This window comes from Haemaphysalis longicornis, unplaced genomic scaffold, assembly GCF_048455015.1.
Source record: "Haemaphysalis longicornis isolate Haplotype H1 unplaced genomic scaffold, Haemaphysalis longicornis Haplotype H1 scaffold_4, whole genome shotgun sequence".
Lineage (NCBI taxonomy): Eukaryota > Metazoa > Arthropoda > Arachnida > Ixodida > Ixodidae > Haemaphysalis > Haemaphysalis longicornis.
Window position 1 is genome coordinate 29566965 of NW_027526361.1, and position 26194 is coordinate 29593158.

At 48.4% G+C, this 26194-nt stretch overlaps 2 protein-coding genes across 2 annotated transcripts in view; one reads left to right on the forward strand and one right to left on the reverse strand.

The window, feature by feature from the left end:
• Positions 1 to 26194, forward strand: part of LOC144178432 (disintegrin and metalloproteinase domain-containing protein 10-like) — a 167212-nt gene that overhangs the window by 32713 nt on the left and 108305 nt on the right. The gene's annotated exons all lie outside the window — the stretch shown is intronic.
• LOC144180295 (uncharacterized) lies at positions 12589 to 15458 on the reverse strand. The gene has a single exon (XM_077708664.1). The coding sequence runs from the start codon at positions 15407 to 15409 to the stop codon at positions 12656 to 12658; it is 2754 nt and encodes a 917-aa protein (XP_077564790.1). The 5' UTR covers positions 15410 to 15458; the 3' UTR covers positions 12589 to 12655.

Sequence of the window (26194 nt, forward strand, 5' to 3'; positions counted from 1 at the left end):
CTTGCAAAAAGCGCGGCCCCGTTTGAAAGACGCGCGCTTTTCGTCTTTTGACGCCCCTGATTGGTTGCGCCCATCATGACGTCAAAGGAGGACACCCTTCAGGCGCGCGGGTTGTCGGAAGCATTGCGAACGATCGCACGGTTGCCTTTGCGGCAATTTAGCTTGCAGTTTAATTTTCGCACATGACTGGAAGTTTGTTTTATAATTTCCCGTGACGCCCGTGTGTACGAGATTTCGGCGCACGTTAAAGATCCCCAGGTGGTCAAAATTAATCCGGAGCCCTCCACTACGGGCGCGCCTCATCGCCTGCGTTGCGTCGGCGCGTTAAACCCTACAATCAATCAATAATTTCCCGTGCTTTTGGTTCAATTATCTTGGAGCTTAAATTTGCTTTACACGACAGAGAACCCCAAAGCAGTGACTGTGACGTCGACTAGTGGGTTCCATCAAAATATTTTTCAATTAGGCAACCAGCATAGGGGGATTTTATACCCTATGTGAATATTAGGTACTGCCTTAACTGTTTCTTATTATACACAAAACCATTTATGCCGAAGATTAATGGGCGTTTTATAAACAATCTACCAGCGAAAAGCACGTACGTGCACTGGGCGAAAAAATAGCGTTCATGCGCTGTAAACGTATATGCGAGACACATCTTGCCGGGTACACGCATAAACCAACAAGCAGACTCTGCTTCCGCATTTTCTTTGTTCGTTGTCGCCCACCCCAGCCCAGTTACTCATCCCCGTACACAGACCCACACGCGCGCGCCATTTCGGCAGCGGCGCTACGGCGCCTCCGCGACTTGCTAGCTGCACTTAGATGAGTGGCGTCTTACTGCTTCACATGCATTTATTCTGAAAACACTGCAGCATACTAGTGCCTGCTCAGCATTATTGGCTGTAGTAGGGCTTGATTTTCGCTTGCGCGTTGCCAATTATGCTACAATATTACGGCCACCTCGTTATAATTAACAGACCAGTCGGACAAGGCAGTTACGTTGTAGTTACGTTACTTTAGGTATCAATCACCCAACGTTTGTGATATGAATCGTTGGCCTGTTTCAGCATTTCTAGATTGAATCATTTACCGCGCTAGTCGGACAGAGGCCGTATATTTACTCTTCGCTCCTAATTTTTTTAGTATCATCATTATATATATCACCGACTATCACTGGAGCACACTGGAGGTTCAGTGACAGCAAGTGCTTGCAGGTTATAATATGCAGCCACACGGAATCTTGGGCAAAAAATTAGGCCCCCGCAGTCGACACAAATTATGGCACGGTGGTGGTTCGGAGTGGTGTTTTTTTTTAATTCCAGACAAACATTACCTTATCGTGACATGTATACTTGCAAAATAAGTAATCTGGTTGTCTTGGTTTTTTCTTTGTAGGAATACTGTTTACCTATTAGCCGGGAGAGAACTTCTATCAGGATTGGCCCCTTGTTTTAGTTTCGCCAAAAAATTGTTTTTTTGAACACTGTCCTGAGCCCATAGGGAAAGAAAACCGACGCGTTTAACGAAACAAGTATTTCCTGAACAAATGTGACTTGGTTTCTGGAATGGAACGAAACATCCCCGGCCAGTACAGCCGTATTCCCCATCCTTCCTAAATCTAGAATCTAATGTGAACATTCACGTCCGTCGCATTAAAAAAAAAAACCGCATTGGAGCAGTTTACAAAGTATTTAACGTAGTGTAGTATATTCTCTGCCGTCAAGCACAGCCACCTCGGCTGTCACTTCCGTATGTTATCAAGGAATACGTTATCAAGGAATTCTGCTTAGGAATACGGCATAACGTATGCCTCGTTTGGCGTTCGTGCATACTTTTTGAACACGAAAATTGTACAAATGAGTGCTATCAACCACAACAACAAGTATCATTCACAAGGAAACATGGCGAAAAGAGCATGGCCGAGGCGGCCGATCCGGCCGGAAGTCCAGGTATGACGTTTTTCAGCCGGTTTTCGCCCGCGCTCTTCGGTCTTCCGGCATCGCGCGGCGAGATGGGGGCGGGGCATCGGGCCACTTTTGTTTGCGCATTGCGCCGCTTCTATTGCATATATTGGGAAAATTTTTCGTACACATGAACTATTCAATGTGTACTTGGTGCTGGTCAACTTTTCTTTTAATTCTAAAACCGCTTCACCTTCCCTTTAAGGCGTCTGGACGAGACACACCGGATGCTGAAGATAGAAACCGAAAAATTCGCTCAGAGGTCTTTCATCGAACGCCTTACGTGATGGGGAGCGCGAACGGAGCGCGAACGGAGCGAGCATTATTTTGTGGACTCTCCAGGGCATATCGTTGTTGGGTGTTTATTGTTTATTTCTGGACAAGCTTAAAGGGACCCTGCAACACTCTTTGAGCAGTGCAAAAAAACCTGCGCGACGTTTAGATTACACTGCCAGGAATACCTGAGCCAAATATTACATGTGTACGCGAAGCGGTGAACGGCTACACTGTTGGTTGCGTTGCTGTTGGTTGCAGTTTGCTGATTGCGGTTAATTGGTTCGGTAACACATGCTTGCGAAGTTGGGCTTCTGAAGGTAAATTATTTTAAAAATAGCAGCGCAACATAAAACAAACACAAGAAAGACGACAGGACGAGCGCTGTAAATCCCTGACCGGCTTATGCGTCAATATCGATCGAAACTGCTGCTTTCATTTCGCCCATGTAGCCTGACGGGGACAGGACTACCATCGTAGCTGTTCTTACTGCTGGATAAATGAAAATGTTTGAAATATAAACGCAAGGTAAGCTCTTCCATTCCTCCTGTATTCACGCCCAAAAAAAGGTCAATAGCTATAGTTATAGACCTTTTTAGTTATAAGCCATGCAAGCTTTGTGCCCTGTTTACAAGAGGCAGACTACTACTACTACTAGTACTACTACTACTACTACTACTACTACTACTACTACTACTACTACTACTACTACTACTACTACTACTACTACTACTGCTTCTATCGCTGCTGCTTCTACTACTACCAACCCTACCCCCTACTCCTGCTTCTAGTAGTAGTGAAAATAGTACAAGCAGCAGTAGCAGTAGCAGCAGTAGTAGTAATACTAATAGTAGTATGCTGCTACTACTACTACTACTACTACTACTACCCGCCGCGGTGGCTCAGTGGCTAAGGCGTTGCGCTGCTGAGCACGAGGTCGCGGGTACGATTCCCGGCCGCGGCGGCCGCCTTTCTTATGGAGGCGAAAAGCAAAAACGCCCGTGTGTACGAGATTTCGGCGCACGTTAAAGATCCCCAGGTGGTCAAAATTAATCCGGAGCCCTCCACTACGGCGCACCTCATCGCCTGCGTTGCGTCGGCGCGTTAAACCCCACAATCAATCAATCAGAGTATGCTTCTTCTATTTGGGATCCGGCTCACATGACATTAATACATTCAGTCGAGATGGTACAAAATCGCGCAGACCGTTTTATTTTATCTAATTATCACAGAACAGCCAGCGTTACCCAATTGAAAAAAAAAAAAAAAAACTTTAGGCCTTCCGAACCTCTTGACTTGCCGAAAACACTCACGAATTTGCCTCTTTCATAAAATTTACCAGCAACTTCACGTTGCACAATTCATGGATTCGTCCTGCGCCTTATGTGTCAGCTCGCCGAGATCACTCACATAAAGTCGATGTATCTCATTCAAATACTGTCACACATTCCATATCATTCTTTCCAAAACGTGCAAGGATTGGAACAATCTACCGAGCTCACTAACAAGTATTAAAAACCCTGATCAATTTAACGATGCTTTAAATAACTCTGAAGAAATTCCCACTCAGTGTCCACATTGTATACATTAGAGTGCTTTTCATGGTGGTTATGTTATTGATTACGACCATATTTATTTTATATATGCTTGAAATATTGCCGAATGTATTCACCACTGTGCACCTGGATTGTATTTTCTTTACTCATTTGTGAGACTGTTCTATTGTTGCTGTTTAGTTACGAACAGTGCATCTGTCATCAATTTGTTATTGTTGTAACCGCTCCCCTCTATAATGTATCTGTACCCTGAGGGTAAAATAAATGAAATGAAATGAAAAGAAATGAAAACCTTTTACCCTGACAGTTCACCTTTCTTGACAGCAAGATTAATTCGTGACAGCTGCTTTGTTTTATCCGGTATTTTAAAACATGATATTACAATAGGAGTCAGTGGGCTTAATATCTGGATGTTACGATACGACTTTTTGCAACAACAGCGCGCTTGAAACGACCGAAATTCGGTGAAGGCCCGGCGCATCGCTGCGACAAAAAAACGGCGAGGATAAGGTATGATGAAACTTTTTGGGTAAAACAGTACCTTCAGTTCTTTTCACCACATAATTAAAGTTCAGCTTTCTCGGCACAACGATAAAAGATGGAAATAAAGACGGCCTTTTTAGACTCCCCCAATCACCACACTTTTTCGATAGAAGGCGAAACGGGACATCTTAAGTGCACAACGAAAAGCTCGTGGAAATATTTTTTACAAGAAAATAAAGCCGAGCACCCTGGAACATGGCACACTGAGTATTTTGCGGGAAAATGGGAACGATTCTGACCGAGCCGTTGTGTGCACCGAGATACGTAACTCTTTACTGTTTCGTTATTATTTTTGGTAACGTGGCCCTCCTCAAAAGTAATTCTCGTCGTGCAGCATGTCTAATCTACAAGCTGCGTGTAATATTCCATCCTATATGCAACGGTTGTACTGCAAGGTTATTAAACTCTCCAGTCCTATATCACCTAACATAGCGGACAATATACTTGCGCTTGAACGTTCGTGAGCGTGCTGGTCGTAGTTCAGCAATCTAAAATTAAACTGCCCCTATGAAGATCCATTTCCTCATCCTAGGCAATCACTGCAGTTTTTTTCGCGCTCGACTTCATGAAATAACGGAGGAGCGGAACGCACCGAGCAGCCGTATCTCATTGGGCGGAGATTTAGCGGAGAAAACCTAATTACCTCGGATGGCATTTTATTGATGAGTTCTTTGGCGGGAAGCGCTCCATTCCTCCAACTATTCTTTTTACGTGACCCTGCAGCTTTTATGCCTGGCGGCTTGAGTGGCGGCCGACTGTTTGAAGCGACTTAAGCGATATAAATGAAGCCATTACCCAAGAAAAATGACGTGAGCTGAACTGCAGTGTCCCGCGGAGCAAGCTCTTTTGAGTGAAGTAAGCTTGTATTGTGGAGAAAAGCCGACAATTCGTCTAGGTCAGGCGACGTTTGAATTACGATGAACCGGGGCCTTATTGTGAGCGTTGCGACGGCCGTAACTTGGACTAACACTCTAGAAGAAAAAAAAAAGCTAGAACGCTTCAGAGAAAATGAAGGAACGACATTCTACCCACGCAAAAGGGCAATACTTGGGAGGAAAGTCGCTCACTTAATGCAGGTTTAGTTGGTAGGAAATGCCGTGGTAAAATACCCCTATTTAGCACCCCCAGAGTCACCTATTACTCCCAAAGTTCAAACGAGCTGAAAAGTGAAGATTAAAGATGAAAGAGAGGTCTAATTATTCCTCTCAGGAGCGCACTTATCCGTTTTGTAGCGCAAGCTACACTGCGCTACCTCGGGCAGCCTTGGCGAGGTGACCAGTTTTGCCCTTGAGCGCTATAGGTCAAACCACACCCCCTTCCGCAAGCGCCAGGCAAGGAGAAGCGGACCGATAACGGGGAGAGATAGGCGGCAGATGAGAGATAGCCGAGGAGGGAAAAGAGACGGGCGGGACGTGGCGGAGGAAGGCGAGGAGGCCGCCGCCGCCGCAGCGATAAGCGCGCGCCACGAAGGAAGACCACGACGCCACGTGCGACGCAGAACTGTGTGCGACAGAAGACGAATATCCAGCTGTAGTCTCTCGTACAGCTGCGAGGCTTAAAACAACGCCGTGAGGCGAAAACGAGGAAAAACGCTACTGTTACGTACAGCTTGGCTACCTTCAAGTCTTACGCATAAGTGTGCACTTCCTTCATTTTTTATGCTGCTGATGTTGCATGCTTTGCGCACAAAACAGATCAGCTAAAACGTGGGCATATTTCACACCGTATTTGTATTTCATATTTTTTTCTGAAAGAAAATGTAACACCTTGTTACACATGTCTGTAACACCATAACTCATGTTTCTTATCAGTTCATATTTTATGTCAGGCTGCGCACTGTATAAGATGTCTTTGTTTTCAGTGCATGCGTGTCGTTATGGCTTGATCTAGTGGTATAACAGGCACTGGAAATCCTAATTCCTCCAAAGCTTCCGACTGGCCAAACCAGTGCTGAGTGCGCATGCGCTGTGGGTTGTAGGAACAGTGCTTACTTACTCTGGCTTGCCCTGTTCTAGCTATTGTAATTCCATATCTGTTGTAACTCCAAATTGAAAGGGAATAAAATCACTTCTTTTATCAAGCAGAACACGCTGTCCGGAAAAAAAAAGGGGGGGAAATAGAAACAGATTTTAAACAGGAGAGTACGCTCTTAGGCAACTACGAATACTATAGCGAAAACCTGCCCGTTATTCGTGGAAGTGCACAAGCGTAAAGCCGTGAGCTACCACTCAACCTTGTGTCCTGTGTTGGTCTAGGGCTTTCAAAATTTTGGTATTCACAGATTTCGAAATTATTCTTCACTCGAGGAGAACAATATCTATAGGATTTCAGCCCACAGCGACGTTGCATTGGACATGGTCATTGAACCCATGGTTGCGGTCATTCTCAGAATAACGATGAAAGCATTTAGAAGTGCGTTTTGTATTTGAGACTGTTCGGACAAGTCAATGGCTCTCCACGGGTTGGGAAAAAAAAAAATGCGGCTAAAATTTCGAGGGTACTGCACGCCTTTAATATTCGCTTATCGATCCTCCCGACAAAAGTGTGCGCGTCTACAAGTATAGTCGCGTCTACAAGACTAAAGGGCAAACAATTGCGTTCACAGAAGTAATTGAGCAATACGGGCGCACGCGGCCTGCCTTGCGCAAATATGAAAAGCCCTGGGATATCGAACGCTTGTGGGAGACTCGGATGCCTCGGTGCCATTAAACAAGCTGATCGGGCCGTAGCGGTTGTTCACCTGTAGATAGGCCTGTCAGCTGCTGCCGGGCGTTCGCGCCGTATACGTAGAACGTACCGATCCAGACAGAGGATGTGTACGGTGCGTCGCCCACGGAATTCGCAAAACAATCCTCCCGGCGAACGATATCGCTGCTCTACGGCGCAGCCGAGCGAGCAAACCGCGTTGCGCCGTTTATTAAACATCCTCTAGAAGAGATTCCAGGCAACTAAATGAGGCAGGAGAAAGGCATTGGCAATACATGCGTTGCTGGCAAAATGCAAACACAAAAGGGCAATAGAAATCCCGGCCATCTCTATTAACGTGAAACCATGCAGGAGGGGCGAAGCATGCCGTATAGAAGTGTATTCTTGGTGTTTTTGCCAACGGAGATGAAACCGTTGGGGGTAGAGGTATACAGCTTTGCCGTAAAAGTATCTTGTCTTTGAAACACGAAGCTCTCCAGCGCGAGGCGTAACCGAGTATACCGGTGTTTTTTTAGTACGTGTTACGTTCTAGCGCAAGGCGTGTCCGAGTTTCCCGATGTTTTAGTATCGTAACTACATGAAACGACGATTACGACGACGATTGCGACGACGACGACGCAGGAGACGCCAATAGCCCCAGCCTTATCCCACGCAAGGCACCCCTCCTTTTTTTTTTTTTGCTCGAGCGGCGTTGTATCGAATTTGCTACGAAATATTCAGAAGAGAATTCAGCAAAGCAACGCTAACTTCATCACGGAAACCGTACAAACAGCCAGTAGGTCCGAGTTCTGCTACAATGGTTGCCAGACAACTGAAGCGGTCGGGAAGTCGGTCGCTTGGATGGAAAACTGTTTATGGCAACCAACAAAGGATGCATTATTTTTCAAATATAAGGCCTACAACTTTACAGAAGGTTCTCAGAAGGTTGATGATAAGATCAAGAAAAGGCAAATGCATTTTCTCTTCACGACCCCTTTAAGTTGCCAAAAAAGAAAATGGCGAGGACACTTTACCGTATACATAAGGGCGCTAGGAAAGCTACTGCACCAATTTTTATGACACGTGCACGAGACTGCCCCCACTACCGCTCTAGAGCGTCTTCCAACACAAGCCAGAGGCCCAACAAGAGGCGCAAGTACCAAAGCCTCAAAAATGTTTGTTCAAAAACGTCCCCAGCATCAAGCACACATGGCTGTATGCGCGCTTGATGCTCGGCACGCGAGCATATGCATAAGCATGTCAATCCCACTCATACAGATTCTAACGTCACGCGGTATTGTTCATTTCAGAGAAGGAGGTCCGCATCCGTTGCGTCAGACTCCTAATGTGACCCGAGCGCTGCCTTTATTCGAAATAAGAAATAGCTCGTCGTAAGCGCGGCCATTGCAAAAAAATCACGCATCTCCTCGAAGTGAATCATGACGAGTGGGCGAAGCACTGGGGATCGTTCTTACCGTAAATCACCCGTGGCATTGCCTACTCGCGCATGTAAATGAGTGATAACGCGTTTGTACAGTATATACAATTCCAATCCAATCCAAACCGATAAGATTCAATTTAACCCAATCCCATCCGATCCAACCCAATCCAATCTACTTCAATACAAAACCAATCCAATCCTGTCCAATCCAATGCTCCTCGCGCATGTGCAACACTGCGTACACGGACGCCAAGCCCCGGACAAAGCTAGGTACTAATGCGCTTCGCCCCTAATAAGAAATAGCTCGTCGTAAGCGCGGTCACTGCAAAAAATTCACGCATCTTCACGAAGTGAATCATGACGAGTGGGCGAAGCACTGGGGATCGTTCTTACCGTAAATAACCCGTGGCATTGCCCACTCGCGCATGTAAATGAGTGGCAACGCGTGTGTACAGTATACAAAATTGCAATCCAATCCAATCCGATACAATTCAATTTAATCCATTCCAATCCAATCCAAATCGAATCTTATCCAGTCCAATCCAATGCTCCTCGCGCATGCGCAACACTGTGTACACGGACGCCAAGCCCCGGACAAAGCGAGGTCCTGCGGTGCTTCGCCCCTAATAAGAAATAGCTCGTCGTAAGCGCAGCCATTGAAAAAAAGCTCGACTTTCGGCCGCTGGGGCTAGGTGAAAGAGCGGCACGGGGAATGAGGGCGGCGACAAATTACGGCGGATCCAGGCATCTCTTCTTGCCGCGAGATATAGTCGGCCGCCCCTTGCCGCGATGCGGTGCGGCGGCAGAGCTCGAGCGAGCGCAAATTCTTTTGTTCGTCCCTCGGATCCCAGGTTCCCGAGCCGGCGCATGCATGCAGGCTGGAGCCACGCGCTGCGCTGCTGCTGAAACGGGAACAGCGCCCCTCGCTTTGTTCCTGCGCTCAAGTTCCTGAGCAGTTAGGTGCGTGCGGAAGGGAAGATTAAGCACGGGAGACTCGAGATGAGACCGCACCGGCGGGGGAGGAGCAGAAAAAGAGGGCGGCTGGAAAGATTGCCCGCGAGGCAGGAAACTTCGCTTTTCCTTTAACTTACTCTGAGAGACTCGGGTACCGTCGCTGCACGTGCTGAGAGGCTGCGAGAGAGCCGCTCTTCCTGTTCGTACCGTTTGTGTTAATGAGAGGGGCGCTCTCGATTAAGCAAGGTATTACGAAACTTTATATGGAAGTTGGGAGGGGCCTTTACTATTCGCCCAGGTGTCTTTGCGAATATTCAAAAGTCGCCTTCTGAAAAGTACGCGCTTACGTGGGGGAAACTTTCTACTAGTCATGCTTTATATACCTCCTCCGCAAAGGAGAAAGTCAAGTTAGGCACCATGTTAGTGCTCACCGCAATTCAGCGGGTTGCGCTCCTGCGTAGTCGGTTTTCTCAGAAGTTGCGTGCCAGATTTGCTATTGTGCGGTCACTTACTGCCGGGTCAGAGATTTCGCCTACTTTAGTCGATTTACCACACGCATGTCTGCGAGCATCCAGAATCGCGAATACACCTTCGCTGACTTAGAATAGGGGCAGTTGCAGTTGTCCATAAAGTGAAAAAGAAAGTAAACGATTCCCCCTTCCGACGAAGCTGTAAACATAGTATAGGGTGATGGATGGTTGTCATGTTCGTACACACGCAGAAACACACACCCAGCTCATCAATTCGCTCTTCACTAACGTAAGAAGTATGCTGTAGGCAAAGATTTTGATTGATCGATCGATTGATTGATTGATTGATTGATTTTTTCATTGATTGTTTGATTGCGATGCATCTCTTATTCTCATTGATGCCGCACCACTGTTTCTCATGAGGAGGTGAGGTATGAGGGACCGTGGCCGTGCCGCTCTTCTAGACACCACATCACTGACATCACTTGTGTAGATACCCCCCACATTCCCCTTCTTCAGTTGCACGAGGAGCAGGATTGCCCGTTCAGAACGACTTGTTGTTGGGTGAGTTGGTGCATCTCAACAAAAAGCGTAAACTGCGTGAATTACAGGCGACAGAGCAGAGCAGATTTTTGGTGCTGGCTTTTGTAACTACTAGTTCCGTCTTTTTTTGCGGGTGCTCCCATACAAAAATGCCTTATGGGCGTCTATTGAAAAATGTATGGTGAGCTATGGCCGCCTATGGGTCTCTATGGTCACCCATAAAAAGGCATAAATTAGGCTATAGCCAGCTATTGAAGTTTTTATAGATCCTGCACTAAAGACTGTAAACCATACATTTCTCTTTAGACGATTATAGAACATCCTAGTGTGTTTAGTCTATAGAGTCATAGCTATTCAGGTAACTGTAGCCAGCTAAAGAAATATGTATGGCTTTAGTTCTATAGACCAGCCGCGGCAAAGCTCTTTTGGCTGGCTATAGACCATTTTTTAGCTTGAAGTCTACAGACTCAAAACCATTCAGCTGTCTTTTGCCAGCTATTGAAAAGAGTTCGTCCTAAAGCTATAGAGAGAAAGCCATAAAAGATCATTCGGCTGGCTATAGGCCATTGTTTCGCTCTAAGTCTACAGATTTCAAACCATTCAGCTGTCTTTTGCCAGCTATTGAAAAGAGTTCGTCCTAAAGCTATAGAGAGAAAGCCATAAAAGCTCATTTGGCTGGCTATGGGGCATTGTTTAGCTCTAAGTCTACAAACTTGGAACCATACGGATGTCTTCTGCCAGCTATTGGAGAGAATTTGCTTTAAAGCTAAAGTGAGGCAGCCATAAAAGCTTCTGCGGCTGGGTACAGTACAGTATATAACTGTAAACCTTTAGATGTGTGATAATTAAGCAACATTTTGCCGGCATTAAGAAAGCGTTTGGCGCAGAACTTACAAGCCTGCATCCATAAACTACATAGTAACATAAGGCTCCAAGTTTCCAGCCGCTAATCGAAAAGCGTTAGCCTATAAAGGTATAATTCGAGCAACCATTAAATCCTATTCTGCTGGTTTCAATATGACTTATGACGCGAAATTGATATACTCATGATTTACCTGGCTACATCTACAACACAGATTGGATAACGATGACGAGTTTGATCGGCCGGTTATATGAACGTATTTGTTCAATAAGGTTAGGTACTTCGTATACCAACAATACGGGAAAAGTACAATTAAAGGAAGCTACTGATTAGCGCTCAAATTCGCGTTGCAACTTTGGATACTGCGCGTCCGCAAAGCTTGCAAATGAACGTTGACCGAAGACGTATAATTTCGTAGAATTATTCCTCTGTGGCCCTTCGCTGCCGCGGTCAAGTGAAAAAGCGGGCTTCTCTGAAAACGGCGCTCACAGCGTCGAAGCAGATTGGAAATAACTTTCGCAGCCCACGGTACGCTCTCTCAGAAATATGGTGGAAGCTGCGAACAACCGCATTCTTTCTCCTGGGGACCCCACTTTCAGATTAGTCATTGAGAAAGGGGGAGAGCGACCCACGCCGGACCCAAGGAGGCGCGGTGAAGAAATTCTGGGAAGCGTTGAAAGGATAGAGGGGACACCCCTGCTTCCTGCTTTATTTTCTTTTGTTTGTTTGGCATACTGGTTTTGGCGATGGGTACCGAAGGACACGGCCGTGCGGCCCGCGCTGTGTTAGTATTCCTGCGCGCAGCAATGCTAGTGACATACACTGTTCCCTGAGTACTTAGAACAGATACAACTTTTTTCGGATGAAGAAAACAAAACGTTAAGCGATCTTGTATTTACAAAAAAAAAAATAAATACCAGCGAACAAGTTAGAAAAAGATCGAAAGATGGGCATGTATCTCCGCACTATTTGCTATCGCGATGGACCTGCTTATACCTGGATGTACTCAGTCAGCCACATTTCGTCTCCTTGCTGATGTGCGCGGGCATGGCACGTGTTGCCTGGTGCTGGAAATTTCGACTCGACGGCAATGTGCTCGTGTAGATGGTGTGACGCCAAGCAGATGTGTCGCTTTTTGGTGTCGTGAATTTCGGTGTTTACGGTGACAGTGTTACGATTAATTCAACATCAACTTCAAGTCATGCGAAAATGGATACCTGCGATACTGTGACAGGAATTTCATCGTACGCAAAACTCTAGGGTGATTGGATTGATTGGATTGGATTGATGAAACTTTATTTAGGCCGGCAGAACGACGTTTTTACGCGCCGCGACGCGGGCCTCGGCGTCGTCCTGGTGGCTACTCATCCGAGACGTGAGCTCGCCGTTGCCGACTCGCGAGTCTCATGCCTGGCGAGCGCCCGCAGGACCTGCTGGACGGCCCAGTGTTGATTTTCGTAGGTGTAGCTCCTTGCGGCTTCTGCAAGCCGTGGCGGGATGGTTCTTGACCTCGCTTCCATTGGGCTCGTGACACAGTTCCATAAGATGTGTTTCTGGTCTGCAGTCTCCCTGCAGCAGAGCTGGCACATGGCAGTAGGGTATGCTTCCGGATACATTCGGTGCATCAGAGCCGGGGTGGGTAGGGACCCGGTTTGAAGCTGTCTTAGTAGCACTGCCTCCGCCCGGCTCAACCCCGGGTCCGGAGGTGGGAAGGTCCTCCGAGCCAGGCGGTAGGCTTTGGTTATTTCGCTATAGTCTGTCATTCGGTCCTTAGCACCGAACCACGTTGGACGGTCAGTTGCGGGGGCGCGGTTGGTGAGTGCTCGCGCCTCCGCGTGTGCCGTCTCGTTGTGGTTTGCGTTCTTACTCGACACGTCCTTGCCCGCATGCGCCGGGATCCACTTCACTCGAACAGTTCTTGCGCCTTCTAGACATGCATTGCGTAGCACCTGCAAAGCTTCTTTGCAGATGCGTCCCTTGGCGTAGTTCCGAACTGCAGTTCGTGAGTCACTGATCACCGACTGGCAGCCTGCGTCGGTAATGGCCAGGGCGATGGCCACCTCCTCTGCGCGTTCTGCATCGGTGCACTTGACGCTTGCCGCCGTCACAGTGTCTCCCGTGGTGGCCTTTATGACAACGGCAGCGAAGGCTTCGTGTGGATATTCCGCCGCATCTACATAGCGAGCGTGCCTATCCTGGGCGTGTAAGTCGACGAGGGCTTTAGCCCTTGCCGCCCTTCTGCCCTTGTTGTAGTCAGGGTGCATGTTTTTTGGTAGAAGATCTACCCTGATCCGGCGACGTATCTCATCCGGGATGGTGAGTTTGTTGTCACCACCGCTGTGGCGTATGTATCCTAGGTCCTCTAGGATCTTTCTTCCAGTCCTCGTTGTAGATAAACGCTCGAGCTGGGCCGTACGTTGTGCTTCCGCTATCTCCTCGAGCGTATTATGCACTCCTAACTTGAGGAAGAGCGGCGTGCTTGTGGATTCAAACAGGCCTAGCGCGGACTTATAGGCCCTCCTAATGATGGCGTTGATCTTATTACGCTCGTGTTGTAACCAGTTGTGGTATGCCGCGACATACGTGATGTGGCTGATCACAAAGGAGTGAACTAGCCTGATCAAACTGTCCTCCTTCATGCCAGCCTTCCGTGATGTAACTCGTCGGATGAGTCTCATTGCGTCCGCAGTCTTGGCTGTGATGCGTGCGATAGTCTCGCCGTTTCTTCTGTGCCGTTCGATGATCATTCCGAGTACTCTGATCTTGCTGACTTCGGGAACAATTTGACCAGACCGCGTAGTTATCCTGATCGTGCCTTGTTGCCTGTCCGTAGTGCGACCCCTCCGTGGTGGTATAACTAGGAGTTCTGATTTGCTTGGTGAGCAAACAAGTCCTGTACCATCCAGATGTTCTTCAATGGCGTCGACTGCTTCTTGTAGTTTGGTCTCAATGTGACCGTCGCTACCCCTGTCTACCCACAGTGTAATATCATCGGCATAGATAGTGTGCCGGATCCCCACTGTGGCGAGTCTGTTGGCTACTCCTATCATTACTAGATTGAATAGTAACGGCGATATCACGGACCCTTGCGGAGTGCCAGTGCTGCCGAGCTTCTTATCGTCGAGTTGTAAATGGCCTGCCCTTAGCTGAGCGGTTCTACCCGTTAGGAAGTCCTGGATGTAGTTATAACTGCGTTCACCCATGTTGAGCTTAGAAACTTGCGACAGTATCGCAGAGTGCTTGACGTTATCGAAAGCACTCTGGAGATCAAGCCCTAGGATTGCCTTATTATCTCTTGAGGCACCGGAGTCGTCAAGGATTTCGTGCTTCAACTGAATCATCGCATCCTGGGTACTTAATCTCTTTCGGAAGCCGATAACCGTGGTTGGGTATAGATCCTCGCTCTCCAGGTAATCCTGCCATCGATTCAAGAGGACATGCTCCAGCACCTTGCCTACACACGACGTAAGAGATATGGGCCTCAGATTGTCGGTGTCCGGCGGTTTACCTGGTTTAGGGATGAGAATGGTCTTGGCTGTTTTCCATTGCCGCGGCAGTGATCCTGTTTTCCAACACTTGTTGTAGAATTTTGTTAGGTTTTCAATTGAGTGGTCGTCTAGGTTCCTGAGACTCTTATTTGTTACTAGGTCCGGGCCTGCTGCAGATTTGCTGTTTAAGTCGTGTAGTGCTACTCGAACCTCTTCTACATCGATTTCCCGATCGAGTCTTTTGTTTGGTAGCCCTTGGTATGGACCATGTTGCACAATTAGGGTAGGCGGTAAGTATTTGTCATTGATTTTCTTAAGTACCTCCTCTTCACCGTGTTTCTGTATGGCGCGGTGCATAAGCTTGGTTAACCTATCACGTTGATGGGACTTTGATTTAGTTTCATCCAAGAGATGGCGTAAGAGGTTCCAGGTCCTTCCGCAATGTAACTGTCCATCCGCCGCGTTGCAGATCTCATTCCACTGCTGAACGCAGAGGGCGCGGCAGTGTCCTTGGATCGCCCTGTTGAGCTCAGCCACCTTCTTTCTGAGGCGCCTATTGAGCCGTTGTTTCTTCCAGCGGTCCAGCAAGGACCGTTTAGCCTCGATGAGGTGTGCTAGTCTGCTGTCCATTTGTTCAATGTCTGCATCCGTCTCAATGGTTTCTGTCGCTTTTCGTACATCCTCGGTAAGCTCCCTGGCCCAGGCTTCTATGTCCTCGATTTCACAGTGCTCTTTGGGCCTACGGTCTCTGAAGGCGTTCCAGTCGACCAGTTTGTGCGTCCTGATGCTGGTGTCGTTGTATTCGGGGATGTTGATTTCAATTATAGTATGGTCACTTCCAAGGTCGACTCCCGTGTTGGCCCAGGTAATTACTCCTTTATTATCGTTCTTCACGAACGTGAGATCAGGTGTGGTATCCCTGGAAACCGAGTTTCCGATCCTGGTTGGATTTGTCGGGTCCGTAATGAGCGTGTAGCCGAGGTCCGTGGTGTCTTGGTGTAGGTCTTTTCCCTTAGCTGTCTGTTTCTTGTAACCCCAAGCAGGGTGCATCGCATTGAAGTCGCCGCACACTACGAGTGTGTTTCGACCCGCTGCAGTGCTAGCCCTGAGTAGCAGCGTCTTGAACTTTTGCTTCCTTTGTGATGGGTTGCTATATACGTTTAGAAGGTATAGGGTTCCCTTCTTCCTCTTGCCAGGTATGATCTGGGTGAGCGTGTGCTCAATTTTTGCTTGCCCTTGCTGTAATTCATGTTCCACGAGGGTGAGCCCCTTTCTGACCAGTGTGCATAAGCCCCTGCCATCGGCGGGGCCCTTGTGCACCCTATAGCCCGGAAGGGACGGGGCGTCGGTGAGTGTTTCTTGAAGTAACAGTACATCTGGCTTCTTTGTGGTGTATGAGATATGTTGCTGGAGGACCGCCTTCTTGTTCTTGAAGCCGCGGCAGTTCCACTGCCAGATCGTTAAACCTGCGGTTGTTGCTGGTGCGTTGGTGGCCATGTTTGATTAAGGTTGAGAAGCTGCTGGTTGCCTTGATTGTAAGGATGCTGCGTGAGTTATCTTACGAACTGAAGAGACTCTATAGTGCGAAAAATGCAGGACTTTTTTTGGTGTTGACGAATACTTTTCTTAACTACCCTGCACCACATGGGCACTGCAACGTAGACAGAAGTGAAGATTTGGCCGCGGTGATGTGACAAAAATAATTTTTTCACGAACTGAGAAAACTTACAAGGGACTAATTAAGTGAACTTGGAAAAACGTTTTTTTTTATCATTGCATTGTGTGCGACCATCTTCATTGTTTTATTGAGAGTGCATTTCCATTTTAGCCGCCGAACTTGCAGCTGTGTGCGTTGAGTACTGAGTGTAATGAACGACTTCTGAGTGCTTTCTTTTCTGTGGACTACCCAGCACCTGTACCCTGTAGATATTTGTGTCTCTGCGGACGTTCGCGGGGAATGTGCCGCGTAGTGTGGCTGTCGAGCGAGTCACTTAAGCGTGAGCCAGGGTGTTGGAATACGTGTGCTGTGTTTTTCGATCGGCGTATGTGAACAACTGTTTACTGGTGGTGAAGTAGCGTAGATAGTAGCCATTTATGTGATGAATGGAATGAATAAACCCCTTGATTTTACTTTCCTCGAATGCCTGTGTTTAAGCCTTTTGTGAATGAAAACTGGCGAAGTGTTTGCAATCGCAACCTCGCACTCCCCCTATATCGCTGAAGTGTTCACGGAGCATATATTACAGAATGCACCTAAGTGCCACAGGACAAGTTCTAGAGATCTGCACAGTTCTATGCCGGCATGGCAGCGTGCTAATCATTTCTCAGCGGCTGCTGCTGTCGCTGTGGTTCAAGTTGTGGGGATTCTCTTCTGGCTGCAGCTCATGCAAAAATATTGTATGGTCGGCTATTGAAAAACATTCTTATGGTTGTCTTTAGCTATTTGGCCCAATTATCTTTAGACATTTCTATGGCTGTCTTTAGCCATTCCTATCGACATTCCTATGGGTGTCTTTAGATTCTTCTATAGCCATATCGATATCGAAAGAAGAGCTAAAGACAGCCATAGAACCAGCTATAGAAGAAGCTAAAGACACCCATAGGGATTTCAATACCAATAGCTAAAGACAACCATAAAACCGGCTATTGAAGAAGCTAAAGACACCCATAGGAATGTCGATACGAATATCTAAAGACAACCACAGAACCGGCTATAGAAGACGCTAAAGACACCCATAGGAATGTCGATACGAATAGCTAAAGACAACCATATAACCGACTATAGAAGAACCTAAAGACACCCATAGGAATGCCGATAAGAATAGCTAAAGACAGCGGTAGAAACGGTTATAGAAGAAGCTAAAGACACCCATAGGAATGGCGATACGAATCGCTAAAGACAGCCATAGAAAAGTCTAAAGATTATTGGGCCAAATAGCTAAAGACGACCATAAAAAGGATTTTCTATAGCCGACCATACAATATTTTTGTATGGGCTACTCATAATTGCATGCTTTCATATTGTATTGCCCGCGGTGAAATGCGGATCGTCTAGCAAATGGAGCGCATTTATCTGTCTCCTTTCTCGTGTTAACGCTGTGATGCTTTTCAAACGAGTCTCCAAATCCAAGTGCGTGGCGACGCCATAGAAAACGCTCCTCCACCCTTGTGGAATTCACGTACTAGTGCTTTTCCAATATTACGGATCCTAGCATTAAAGCATTTTATTCCTGTCCCGGCAAACAAATCGCATATTCGCAGTATGAATGTCCGTAATGAATAGCAAGGTGGCTTATCCTTCCAAAAAGGCGAAACAAGCAGGGAGCTAGGAACAACAACAACAAAAACAAAAAAAGGGGGGCGGGGGGGGTTGGGGACCGGTTCTTTAGCGTGCGATGCAAACAAACACCACCAACCAAGCAGAACTGCGCCGCAAAAGGCGATACAAGGGGCTGGGGCTGCGGCCGATATCAGTTCAGTCTTTCACCACCGGCCCGGTGTTTCTTGCTGTTCCGTTTGTTTTCCCGAGCCGCGCGGGAACGGGGGGATCTGCAGGCAGGCGTGCGCGACAAGGCTGCGAGCGCGCCCCGAGAAAGCTTCGGCCGCCAGCACAACAAACACACTGCCGGGCAAAGTAAGTGATCGACCGCCGCGGGGCTACAGCGTGGTTCGTTGCGTAACAGGTCACAGAAGCCGGGTCGATGGGCGCGCCGCTGCAGAAGAAGGGAAAAGCCCCCGAGCGCTGAGCCCCCGCCGACTGAGGGACCGTTCTTGTTGCTCGGCGGCATTTCCCGTGGGTCGTGTATTGCGCCGCTGGTATTGCCGGCCTGTCGTCGCGGGGCCGAAGGAAGTTTCGCAATAGGCCGGGGACGTCGTTCCCAGCCTGGCGGGCACTGCGACGCGCCGTGCGTCCCTAATTAGTGTCTCTGAAGGGACGCCGGGAGCGCATGGCGGTATGCATCGCGTCGCAGCGGGCCACCTGTGTCGTTCGAGTGGCGTTGCGACATACGCGGTCGGGATTGTGGGCGCGTTGTGGTTACGGGCGTTTGTTACACGTCCGCGGCAGGTTACCCCTCGGCGAGCCCGGAGAGCTTGGAATCTTCGGATGCAGTGTAACGGTCTTGCGGATCTTCGTGGTTGCGTAAACACTCCATTAGCCGTGAGAACAAAGTGACGAAGAATGAAGGGGCTGGACTAACGAGGTGTTGGTACAAAAATAGTGAGCGTAGAGGGCTCGGACTCTGCACGTGCCATCTGTTTACGAAAAGAAAAAGTGTTGGTGTAGTTATGCAAGGATGAGGGAACATCTATGTTTTCGAAGAGGGATGCAGGCGCGCTACACCGGGCCCATATTACGAGACAACAAATTAGTTTTTTTTATATTCGATATTCGTTATACCAGTATAGGTAAAAATCGGCTGTTACAAATCGACAATCTGGCTCGCGCAAAAATATTTGATGCAAAAATGCATTTTTTTAGGCTTCCAACCCACTACAGTCAAACCCGGTTATAGCGAACTGCAATATGCGCCACGATTAGTTCGATATATCCAATAGTTCGAAATAGCTGAACCCGCTTATAACGAGTTTTTTGTTATGAGTTCGCAATACGCAGAACCCCCTCACCGCCCCCCCTCCTCCAGACATCCCCGCATGCAGAAACGAACACAATAAAAAAGTATGCCATTATCATACACAAAACTATCTATTTATTGCAAGCAGTAAAGCTACTTTCCGCTGTAACTACCTACTTTCCCAAAAAGCGGTGATTCTTGTTTTCACTTTCGCTTTGGCGGCGTCAACTAGCACAGCAATCTCTACATGAGACATCATTTGCACCAGTTGCTGTCCGTGTCCTTCAATATCGAAGCAATAGTGGTGGAGCACATTGACTACCGAAAGCGCTTAATTAAGCATCGGACGGCGTTCATTCGCGATATCCTCCGCCTCTTCGGTGCCTCCAGCAGCGCCAGCAGCCATGACATCGGCGACGGTGTCGGCGTCCGAGGGTCTCACAGTGAAGGCAACGTCATCGTCGACACTCAGGCAATCCTCGAAGGGCACTCCTTTCACCACAACATCGGGAACGTTGGTGAGCTCTTCTCACAGTTCATCGATGCTTCCATATTGGTCCGGACTCGCTGACTGGGAGGGTTTAATCGTGCGTCAGGCGCGTCGAAAACAGTTACGGAAAGTGCCGGGAGTCACGTCGCTCCATGGAATGCTCAACATCTCCATTGCAGCCGATCAACATCTCAATCGCCACTCCGAGACCATGTATTTTGGCGGCAATTCTAGGCGCGCCGAGTACGGTATATCAGATGTGAGTTCCGTTATAAGGAATAGGTTTAGCATGTATTTTCGTAACTGGGATTTTTTTGTTCGATATAAAGCATAATTCGCTCTATCCGGGTTCGTTATAATCGGGTTTGACTGTATAAACAAGGTGTTGCATTTTAACCTGAATGAGTCCGAACATGAGTACGTGAAATTACAACAAAAAAAGGTTCACTTGACAAAACAGCCTTGCGTCATTATTTATTTGATGGAGGATGTGATCTTCATCTGGTGGCTATTCACAGCACTGAGCAGAATGGAGTTTTCCACAGTGTCCACGAACAAAAGGGCCTTTATACTTTTGCAGCTTCGGATGCCGAAGGTTTTTTCCAAGTAGCTTCTAAGCCTCCTGGTCAAATATTTCTTCGTTATGTTCGACATCGCGCTGGCTCATGGTTTTATTTTCGTTATGAAAGAAAAGTGCCATTGAAATAAAGCGTGACCAACCAAAGATCATATTAGGTCGCTATAGCCGACAATTCGCTATATCAGTGTTCGTTATAACGAGAATAAACTGTACTATGCAATGTTAACTATCCTAGCTTGAGAGTACAAAATAGGTAAATTGTGTTATTGAGAAACCCTGCTTCACCAGAATTGACGCCTGGTGCTAAATTTTTCTTACTTGGACGATAATTCCAGCTTTTTTAAACGCATCCACAAGTTCTGTATCTATCTTCTCGTCCTTTTAATCAACTATTATGACCTCCAAAATGCGAAGTCCGAATTTCTTTTCAAAGTGTCCTAAATGTGTTTATCCAACTCCCTGAACTCGCAATGGGGCAATGACCTCAAAAGTTTGCCCTCAGTAATGATGTATTTCGTAATCGATAATGGGTGAGTAGAGAAGCTGAATATTTATTATGCATCGATATGAACTTGCACATCGCTTTATATTTCGTCGGGATGGCGTGTACTGCAGACGGTTGCTTTGCGACGAGCTCAGCTGGCGCCAACTCTTGGCGCTCATTAGCATCCTGATGCACTACTTCGCTCCACTTCTCTTAGACGGCAGCACCATCGTACTAGTGGAGGCTATAGGAAATATATATGGCGCATTCATACGGCTGTCAGCGCTTCAGCTCTTAGCGGAGTCAGTAACGCGCCTGGCACCTCCCGTTGCGGCGACGGAACACCCGGCTCGGATCCTGGCGCAGTCGCGCTTTTCTGGCGATGTCATTTCTGTGACGTATATCACGTCAGTCAGATCTTGGTGGATCCCGGCATAAAACACTGTCGTGTTAAAAAAAAAAACGCTGCTAGCCGGCGTCTAACTCGTGCCCCCTCATCTGCGCAACCGATCCTTTAGCGACTGTGCCCCGCCGGATGGTTGTCCAGTGAGTAGTGGGCATCCTCGATTATCAGTCCCGGATCTTCCGCGGACTGCCCGAAATGCTATCCGGCGCCGCTCAATTTTTCCGTGTATTCCTATGGCATTCCCGGTCCGAATGCAGTCCTCGGAATCCCCGCGGACCGTCCAGGACTGATAAATCGAGGAGGCCGAGTATTGGACTCGATGACGGGCAGCGGGCGTTGGTACAGACGCTGCCGCTCGCCTGGTGTGCAAAAAAATTCCCCCGCATTTCCCCGAGGGGGAGAATGTGAAAGTGCGAATGCACGGTTGTCGGCCCGCTTGCGGCGCTTGCGCTCGGCCCCCGCAGCCCACCGCCTCGCCGCCTTCTCTTCCATCTCTTCCATCGGGTTTGTAGTATCACGTGTACACCACGCAGTTATCAAGCCGCTATAACGCCGCTGAGTCGCCAACGCACGCCGCTGACGACGTAGTTTGAATGCGTTAAAGATATAAGGCGCGTTACTAACACTGATATCAGCGTCGCGTCCGTGGCTTAGTCGGTAGAGCGTCGCGCTGCGGCCGCAAAGTCCTCGGATCGAAACCTGGCGCCGGATGCTGTTTTTTTAATATAGAGAGGAGGACTGCGTTAATGATATATGGCGCGTTACTAACACTGACTTCAGCGTCGCGTCCGTGGCTTAGTCGGTAGAGCGTCGCGCTGCGGCTGCAAAGTCCTCGGATCGAAACCTGGCGCCGGATGCTGTTTTTTTTATATATATAGAGAGGAGGACTGCGGACGCCGCCGCCGCCGACGCCGCCGCCGCCGCCGCCGCCGCCGCCGCCGGCGGTGGAAGGTTTGGGGTCGCTTATAAAGTGCATTCGCACTTAAAAACGCCCGCTTGCGTATGGTTGACATAAACATGAAAAGTAACTCACGATCGTCGTTTAGAATGTGTAAAGTTGGGATTCGTTGACCAAAATGGGCGTATTCGATATCTGCAACGGCACACTTGCCGCGCTGGGGCGTTGTGATTAAACCCGCCCACGGCGGCGATTTCTTAATTAAAAGTGCATCTCCGCTTATAGGGAACAATTGCGAAAAAACACACGCACTTCTGAAAAGGAAGTAGAGTAGTAGTAGTAGTAGTAGTAAGTATTGTTGAATAAGGCGTACTTAGCCCTGCATAGCTGCCGGCAATTGCTCCGCCTAATCGTCCCCAATACCATATCAAATCTCTCAAAGTCATCACACCTCACTTAGTCCTAAAATAACAGACACGCAATGTCACCACACCTCACTTAGTCCTGTGGACTGCAAGAATCCGAGTAGGAGATGAGACACATCTCTTCGCACAATCCAGTGGTCCCTAGGAAAAATAATGCCCTCCGATGTAGCATGGGGCACTCCTAACTTCTGGAGATCACGGAAAAAGTTCGTCCGCTCAGGGTTGGTTTTGGAGCAGTTCATAATGAAGTGATCAATGTCACCAGTCACACTGCACGAGGGGCAGAAAGGGGATGAAACAATGCTTATTTTATGTAGCCAAGCTGGTGTACGGGCTGAGTCTGTTCTTACTCGGTGGAGCAGACAGGCTTCGGCTCTTTTCAGGCCCTTCGTCACGACTGGTTGAGGTACTGGTCGCCACAGCTGCCTAAAGAGCTCGCGAACAGTCTGTTTCTGTATGCGTTGGAAATCGCACCGCGTTTGCACCGTCCTTGTAGAAGATAAGGCGTCCTTGGCTAAGCTGTCAGCGTGTTCGTTTCCCGCTACACCGACGTGCGACGGGATCCACTGGAATTGCACGGTGAACCCTTCATGCTTAAGCCGCTTTAGTAGAACTAGGGATCGCTGACAGGTCTTTTCAACAGGTATACCCCGCTGCAACAGGTGAAGGGCTGACTTTGAATCGCTGAATATTGTGACTTTTTGCCTTTCAAATGATGACAATTGGCGCAACGCACCTTCTATGGCAACACACTCACTCGCTGCAGATGAAACCAAAGGCGTCACCCTGGCAGCTCACGAAATATTCAAACTGGGTATGAAAAAAGCCGCCGCGCACACCCCACTTTTTGCGTCAACCGATACATCAGTGTATATGTGCAGAGAGTCCCCGTATTCCCGTTCCAAATGCTCCAGCACCAGCGATCGTGCTTCAGCAATAGGTGTACAACGCTTCGAGCGCATATGAGGGATGGTCAATACCCAATCCACACTCTCGTGCGACCAAGGCGGATCCAAAGTAGCCCTTTTCCCAGGCCATTTGGGACACAGCACTCCAAGAGTGTTTAGTGTTGCATGAGCACGAGACTCTACCCTTAAAGGTGTCCTGAAATACCTTCCGCCGATGCATGGATGTACATGTACCCAAATAAAGCAATGTATTTGAAATCTCCTCCCGCAAGAATTTTGTTAAAGCGATGAGTATTAGCTGAGAAATCGTAAATCAAAAACCGCGCATCATCGTCGCTCCGCGTTTCCTCCTCCTGTCGACTTACTCTCCGCTGTTGACGTGCCTCCCATGATGCTGCGCTCCGCTGCGGTGACGTACTTCCGCTATTGCGCTGCTCAGATGGTCGTCTGCTACGTGCAAGCTTTGTTGACACCATGAATCCCGCACTCCGCTCAAGGCTGGAAAAGCGAACGAAAAATCTGGTCGCATGTGTGCGGCGGCCTGGCCTTGCCCTTTCGCGGTGTACGTTGCTGGCGGCACATGACTTTTTATCGGCGGCGAACTCGCAGCCGCACGGGGAGGGTCGTGCGCTCGTTCCCTTGATGCACCGCGCACTGTTTATCCAAAAAGCGCCGTATCAGATGTGGCCCCGCTGGTGCCGGGTCTTATTTTGCGGCGGTGGTAATTCCTGCCGCCGGCATGTGAAAAAGTCATATTAAACCGATACAGAACCCGTGCACAAAACGCTTCAATCATGTGACCAGTTCAGCTTGGGGCGACGCGTGGTGGAGAGCAGCAACGTTGGCAAAACATGCTCCGCCGCAGCTCTGAGCTTTCTAGCGCTGGAGCGAGCGCCATTTCTTTGACAATCTCAAACATCGGTTGCCTTGGCAACAAGCCACAAACCGCTCCAGAAGTCAGTTACGGTTGCGTGATCCCGGTTCAGCTTGGGGCCCCACTTCGCGACATGTGGGCACTGCAGGCGTACCACTCACACCCATTGGGAAGTGCGAGATGCGTTTGGCATTACAGGAGGCGATGGTGTGTGTGTTGTGGATGCCTTTGTTTCGCGATGAAATGCGACGTTGTACTTCTGCGGGTGGATAGTGCTTCACATGGTCTGGATTATCTTTCTCGAGCGACGTACGACTCAACCTCGTATGGGATATGTGTAGTGTGCGTGGCTAAAAGCCATCGGCTTGTGCGCCAGAGTTAAGTGACTTGCTGTTCGTCCCCGCAAAGCGCGCGCGAGGTGAGTACCGAATTTACGACGGGCAGGAGGCAACCCATCCTCTGTAAATCGTGGTTCAGACTTTCAACGCATGTTGTGACGTTGTGTTCGTTAGAAACGCATCTCTGGATTGTTTTGAAGTTGAATAAAATGTATGCGTCAAACCCGGGTATTCGGCTCAGGGCGTTCTCTGCGATTGCACGAAAGAAGTGCCACGGGGCTTCAACGCTTTCTTTATGGAACGAACTCAGGTAACAGAATATCCATGTCGTGTTATGGCCGTGTTGCATTCAATATAAACGGTTAAGCGTTTGTTTTACACTTGTTTCGTTTGTCGTAAAATGCCCAAGCACTCCGGCACTCCGCTGGTAGATCAGCCGGCGAGCCGACGCTGAGCAGACGACTCATCTATTTGCCGGAAGTGCGTGAAAAAGCCGCCCAATAGCAGAATGTCTAGCTCATGACGAACATCTGGGAATCGATGATGTAGACATGTGAAGATGGCGGCGTCCAAAAACACGGAGGGAAGGGTGAGAAAAAAAAACGACAAACTTTGCAACAAAAGTGTGAGCTTTCCGCTGCGCGTAAAAGAGTAATACTTGGCACATAGGACGTTGACGACCCAATCTAACGGTTGCGCTAGTTCATTTAGTGTGCTCAAAATGCCTTTCAGGGCCCCTTTAATCGTAGATGCCGCAGTAATGCTAAGCCAGCACTTGTTTCTCCGAGGCGCAGCACTTGCATAAGCAAACGTTGAGACGCCTGAAGACGAAGGGGTGTTGACTGCGCCTCATAGAGGATCTTGTTTCCAGCTGCTTGAGGGACGCCAAGAGACAGCCTAAGCCCTTTCCTGTGTAAGGATTCCAACCGCTCGTATTGTGTCTCTGAAGGCGATATGAGAGGCAGCTGATAAAGCATGCGGCTCAAGATCAAGGCTTCGTACAACTTGACCATAGAGGCTGGGTGATTTCCCCACGTCACACCGGCAATTCTCCGCAGTACATTAAGTCTGGGCGCCACAGAGGAAACCATAGAGTCGACGGCCTTTCGCCAATTCAACCTATGGTCGAGAACAATTCCTAGAAATCGAACATGAGTAGCTTGGCGGATGGGGATGCCATTCAGTTCTATCCTGAGACGCGCAGACCGGCGTCGTACACCAGGAAATAGAACAAAACACAATTTCTTCTCTGATATAGTCAGCCCTACTGTTGAAAGATACGCTTGAATAGATGAAACAGCATGTTGTGCTATTACACGCAATCGCTTTGTCTGGTATCCGGTGAGCCAGATGCAGATGTCATCCGCATATATTGACAGACGAGCTTTTGACCAATGACTCTTCAGCGTAGAAGGCAGGGCAGACATGGCTACATTGA

What these genes read in the sequence shown, in the direction of transcription:
- LOC144180295 (XM_077708664.1), bottom strand. Translation starts at nt 15,409, where the DNA reads ATGGACAGCAGACTAGCACACCTCATCGAGGCTAAACGGTCCTTGCTG.